At 52.7% G+C, this 6,282-nt stretch overlaps 1 protein-coding gene across 1 annotated transcript; it reads right to left on the bottom strand.

Annotated features, from left to right (window-relative positions):
* Nucleotides 1-2,385: 2,385 nt before the first annotated feature.
* On the bottom strand, nucleotides 2,386-2,553 carry CHC_T00000992001 (hypothetical protein). The gene has a single exon (XM_005711604.1). It carries the CDS (start codon nucleotides 2,551-2,553, stop codon nucleotides 2,386-2,388), a length of 168 nt encoding a protein of 55 aa, XP_005711661.1.
* Nucleotides 2,554-6,282: the final 3,729 nt, after the last annotated feature.

The following is a 6,282-nucleotide window of genomic DNA, read 5'->3' as shown; positions in this document are numbered from 1 at the left end:
GAAACGGACAGAGTAAGTGAGATCAGTAGTGAACCAATAGACGCGCGTTACGAGGAGCGCCAGCCAGTAGATGCGCGTCGGGATTCAGGGGCGTGAATAGGGGAACCGCGAATGATATCGTGACAGCGACGAACGGGATCAATGACGCGACATGACAGCGAGGATGACGTCCATCCGGCCAACGGTTGCGGTCGGATGCATGTCGGGAATTTTCGACGTCCATCCGGTATGATAAAATAATCAAATTTGGCCCTGTGCGCATTGAAATTTTTCCAGATTTTTTTCTAGCCAATGCGCACTCCGTCAGACCGAAGTAAATTTGCGCTTAATTTCAGCCCACCTGAACGCGCGTCTGTTCGGACATGGGTATAGGAAATATCCCCTAGCAATTTGTCGGCCGGAAAATGTGGATCTAAATCCTTCAAGCACATGCTGCACATGTAATCCCCATGTTACGTCAGAGTACTGGTATGTACCGTGTGAACATTGTTCCGTCCTTTAACCCCTACACGTATGTTGAACAAACATGATACACTTTTTACACAAATGGGGGATTTTATTTGTCCATACAAGACAAATTGTGGTAAAGTTCTATAATTGTAACTACACTCCTCCACCGTAACATCGTCAAGTTAAAAGAAGTAAAATTGTTATGATTCTTGCATTTAGTATGATAATTTAATACATTCACTCATATCAGCTGGTATGTGTGAGATAGTTCTGTTTTTTTAATTCCTGCATGAACCAGTCCTTCGAATAATACGCAAGGGCATAGGCATATTGGCGCCACAATAGGATTTGTATTCTGTTTGCAGTGCGCCTAGTTTATGCCAACTGGTTTTTTTAATTTTTTAATTGTCCGTTTAGGGCGGTGGCTCATCCCTTAATAATAAATTTTAAAGCATCAGCAGTACGCAGTACGACTGCACAACCGCGTTCAGTAAATGAATGACCATGACGTAGTAATCATGTTTCTATAATGCGGGATGACGTGTAATGTTCGAATTGGTGATGAAAATATATGTCCTTAATGAAAATCGTACAGCCTTTGTTCGTGTAATATTTTGAAAAAATATTACAAAATTATAATAGTATATATGTAATATTTTGAAAAAATATTTCATATATACTATTATAATGTTGCCATTATTTTTATTATTCCAAAACTTTCTCTAGTAACAATGACGTCATGCTCTACAGAGCACAACGTCGTCATCTTGTTTCCAGGCGGCGGGTGACGTGTTGGATTCAAATTGATTATGAAAATATACGGTACGTCCCAAATCACATGCGTACAGTTTTTGTGGGCTGAAAGACGGTGTGCGTCCCCCTCTCTCTCCCCCCCGCCCCCGCGCCGTAAAGTAGATGTATGCTGTAAAAATTGGCGACATACAATTGAAATCTGCAACATTTATTGACGTTTTTAATATTATTATAAAGGTGACCGACGCCGTCGCTGGTGTCCGACGCCTCTCCCGCGAAATCGCAAAATTCGCGCCCCACCCCGTGACGCCCGTTGCGCCGTGAGCCTATGACTCGCGCTCGTGCTGTCAACACGTGCGCGTCACACCGCACGACTCCGCGTCCACAGCCGGCCCCTCCCAGCGCTGTAGAGCCGCGCCCTTCCTCGCGGCCGCTGCGCCCCCCCACCTCCCCCATACGGTTGTTTTCAAATAATTTGCATATCCGAGCTATTTTGGCGTTGTCCAAAATGTAGGGCAAACCCCCTTCAGTTGTTCAATTATTCGAAGTCTGACAAGATGAGAGACGCGTCAGCGATTTTTTGTATCTAGCCGTCGAAACCTCCCCCACGGAGCACTGGGAGGCTTTTGGCCTTATGATCGGTATGTATACATGATATGTATGCAACTGTACCAGTATCGTTCTATCGTTCTTCTCGTCTTTGTCCAAGTTTTTCCATCACTCCTGTGACGTTGAAATCTCGCATCCGCTCTTGCAATGACCTTCAAACATTCAAGCCAACATGCCAATGAGTCGCCCGTGACACTCTTCAGACACTCTTCAGACACTCTTCTCCCACGTCCGTCCCTCTTCCACCCTTTCCTTTCTCCCTCGTCCCTCGATACAGCGTCCCGCTCGCTGCCGCTGCCCGCACACATGCCTTACGAATGATAGGTTGCCCATGTCCCATTCGCGATGCTCTATGCAGGTGGCGTTAACGCCACCTGTTCAGGTCGAACCCTTCTATCTCGCTCGTACTGTAGCGCGGCGACGGCCGCATCTGCACTCTCGCTTCAAACTCTACCGACACCACCCGTTTCGCACACTTTGAAACACGCAAAAAAAATTTACTGAACGACAAACACACGATGAGCACGCATTACTTACAACTAAAGCCTTTTCCTCCAACCTTGGTCCCACGTCTCACTCCCTTCCGCCAAGCAGAGCTGTAGCAAACCCCCTCATCACTTCTATCGTATCACGACCGTAGTCCCTCAGCCCGGCAATCTCCCGGCGCGCCTGTGACACCGCATCTCCAATGTTCCCGTCGGCGAGTAGTTGAAACTGCACCTCGTTCAGGCGGTGCAGCATCAGTTCCTGTGATGCAATTCGTCCAGCGATGCTCTGTAGACACCGCTGCAACCCCGCTGCCATCGGCTCCGACGCCGACGGTAGGGGAGATGGCGCATCCGTCATGTGCGAAGCACCCTCCATCCCGCAAGCGATTGCCGCCAGCACTTCGTCGCTCTCTGTGCTCATCGACAATCGGAGTGCTGGTGAACACACTTGGTCTTCATATCTATCGCCCAGCGTGCCCTCATGTTCACCCTGCATCTCCTGCGTCCTCATCACATTCGCGTGCAACGTCATCGATCCAAATAGATGTGATACTCCAATTTCCTTGCCCTGTAGGCTTCCACCCTCGCCTTCAGTGATGTGGCCATCGGGAGCGTAGCCTCCTGCCACCGGCCAAGGGACGCATTTGTTCTGGGCTTCCCAGCCGACCGCTGCGGCGAGCTCCTCTTGTATTGCCTCCCCATATACCCGCTCCTGGTGCTGCGCGGTGACCGGCAAATACTCTACCGGGATGTTGTGATCCTTGACAGCGTAAGTTTCATATGAAGTGTCCGAGGCTGGAGATTGCTCTTCCGGGGAACCATATGGAGGCTGGTACTGTGCTTCCCAATGCGCGGGAGGCTGGTGCTGCGCTGTGCCATACGCAGACTGCTCAATTGTCGCGCATTGCTCCTGTTTAATGACGTAGTGTACACGCCCAGGAGCCTGCGAGACTCGGGCCGGCTGCTCCCGAAGCGCCGGTGTGTTTTGATTTGGTTGTTGGTCGTTTCCATGGTGAACAAAGCGGCCAGGCTGTTTCGTATTGTTGGCAACTGGCACATCTTGTCGGTGTTGCTGCAGCGCAACAGCCTTCTTGAACGTCTTTTTCTGCGCAACTGCCTTGCGTTCATTCGATTTGACCTTGGCGTTGGGCCCCTTCTTCCCGCGCTTCTTGGAAATACCCCCTTCGAGGGCGGCGCGGATGTTTTTGGAGCGGCGCAAGCCGCACGCGTTGCAAAGCGTTCCAACGCCGCCCAATCCGCTACGGCGGACGGGGGTGATGATGGTTTTGCACCTGGCACAAGTCCAAGGGGTTCCATCGGGTACAACGCGAATGATCCCTTTGGGCATGCGCTTGGAGCGGCCCTTGCAAGCAGGTGGGGGGGTAAGAGGTTTGGGAGCGGGAGGAGTGAAGCGAGCAACGGAAGCGTCGAGGGAGTTTGGGGGAGGCTCTGTAGGGCAACCGATAGGGAAGAACGGTGTTTGGGGGGAGGCGGTGGGAAACATGTTGGAGAGTTGGTGGTATCGTAGAACGAAAAAAAAAGGAGTCAAGATGACATGATGAGCGTCGGGAGGTGGGGAGAGGAGGGGAGAGGAACGAAAGCTAGTACGGCGGGGTTGGCTGTTTATAAAGAGCGGGGCTATGGACGACGGTGTGGGTGGGGGAAAAGGGTTCGCTAAGGCGCAGAGCGGTTCGTTACTATGTGATTAACTCGGTTGGGGGGATAAGGGGGGCGAGCGAGGAACTGTTCCCCGTGAGAGGCAGATTGTATGAGCACGGGCCAGTTCTGCATACACCTTCCCAGAGCCGCGCCGTTCCACCTTCACCGCTTGCCTACCGCTTTACCTTCAAACTCCCGCGCGTGTCCGCTTCATTCTACACATTCGCCTATCCGTGCGTGACCCTCCAGTTGACCGCGGATGGTGGTCGCGCCTCGCGCGTTTCTGCACTACACCCATTGCCTCGTTGTCTCCGTGCAGTCGGGGAGCAAGCGGGGAATGCTCTCCGGGCCACAGCCGCCTGCTTTCCGATTTCTATGTGCCCGCTGGAGCTCGCCGCCGAGCTCGCCGTGATGCAGGTCAGGGATGCTTTCAGGTCGCCATCGATTTGTTGCTATCAATTTCGGAGAGCAGGGGCAGCTCCGATGCACGTCGGAGCAACGTGCCGTTAGGGGGCAGCTTGAGAGGGGCGCAGTGGGGATTGTAGAGATGGACGTGGACGGCGGGCCATTAATGAGCATGAGCAAGGGCAACTCTTCCCGCTAATTACGGGTGTTGCATGCCGGCGGTATTCGCAAAGCCATCCTTCTTGCGCTCTCCCCTACAAGTATTTTCAGAATCCCTGCCACATTCGCAAAAACAGACACGTTTCTACCCTCGTACAAAACTATTGAAGCGGTAGCATCCTGCCAGTGGATCTGCGCTTTAGCGGAGCATGCCATCTCCGGCCGCACCTCAGCCTCGTCAGCTTCCTCAACCCTCCTCTTACAGAATCGTCTTGTCCTTCGAACGCATGCCTCAGATGTCAAATCTCTCCGCCATTCGCGGCTCTTGGCATATCCTCACTCCACATCCACCACTGCCATAACACTTTCGTACACTCGTTCTTGGCCACGGTATGCTCAGAAGCAGTACCTCTTTTCCATTGCGGCACATATGCTCTTGTCCTATCCTTCCCGACTGCCGCACTTATCACGCGTCGCACAGCAGCAGATGGTACCTACTTGACGATCTATGACAGGCTGATTACGGCTTGAACATCACCTCGACGCTGGATAACTCGTCGAAAGACAACTGAATCGTCGAAAGAAGGAATCTCTCGCTGAGCGCCCGCGGTTCACTTTTACCACACGCTCATGCGGCGTGGCACGTATGCCCGAGTCCTCATACTGATCTATGAATATAAATAACTTTATTACAGAAATAAATCACATCCCGCAGCGCCTGTGCCGCGCGCTGCACACGGACAGCCCGCGAGAGAGAAATGTTCGTCATGGAGAGCGCGCGCCCAGGCGCCCCTATCTGCGACGATCTGTGCACAAGCGCGTCCGGGAGACTCAGCTCGTATATAATTCCTAGGCTCTACTTGCTCGTGACCGCGGGGAGCGTGTTATGTGAAGAGCATGCAGGCTCGTCCAAAGGACGTGCTGCACGACTTCGTTGAGATGTGCACCGGCGTGCAGCCTGACCCCTTCCTACCATTCCCCAAGCTTGCTCCTCCGTCCCACGACGTCACCTCCCTCTGTCCTGTCGAAACGAAAAAAGAAAAAACCTCCATCTTCACCCGTTCCGCCCTCCCTTCGTATCCCCTTGGTACCCATCCCCGCTCCCTACCCCCACCACCCAAACATAATCCTCCCCCCACACCCGACCCCCGGGGCCCGCACCTCCTCTTTCTTCCCCATACCACGCCAGCTCAAACACCATGCTGACCCCGCCGTCCGCCCTCGATCAGTCATAGAAGAGCAACATTTCGCCTAAGTGTTGTCAGAATCGTACGCAGACTTCCATGCCCCCCTCCGAACAATTGCAGCACATCTACGGCCGCTGAAGATGTTCAAGGATCCATCGGTGGAGCGGCCACACTTTGAGAGCTGGTGGAGCGGAATCATCGCATACGCTTGAAGGCAAATCCGAACCCAAGCGGACTTGTTCAGCACGTGGGCGGGACCGCGAGCGAACATCCACAGAGTTGTATAGGTGTGGGGTGCCATCGCGAGTCTATAATGCTGCAACGACGAAGTAGGGGTTATGGTATCAGTTCGCTCCGACAAGGTCCAAGTGGCGAGCGATGGTGGATGACGGATCGGATCTTGGTGAGATTGACAGATAACACAGCAAGTACAAATCGTGACGAAGGCTGCTTCTTTTTCGCGTTTCAACGCCCAAGATTTGTTGTCAATGTCGTCTTGTAGATTCTTCATTGAGTCCCTGCCGCATCTGATGTCCTCATCCATTTCAGAAAACAATCGAGCCATCACTCGA

The sequence above is a fragment of the Chondrus crispus genome, genomic scaffold, assembly GCF_000350225.1.
Source record: "Chondrus crispus Stackhouse genomic scaffold, scaffold_763, whole genome shotgun sequence".
Taxonomy (NCBI): Eukaryota; Rhodophyta; class Florideophyceae; order Gigartinales; family Gigartinaceae; genus Chondrus; species Chondrus crispus.
Note: the sequence above shows the minus strand (reverse complement) of the source record. Positions and strands in the feature narration are given on the sequence as shown.

Bases quoted from the DNA above. Each gene is read 5' to 3' on its own strand.
- CHC_T00000992001 (XM_005711604.1), bottom strand. From the start codon at position 2,553: ATGCTGCACCGCCTGAACGAGGTGCAGTTTCAACTACTCGCCGACGGG.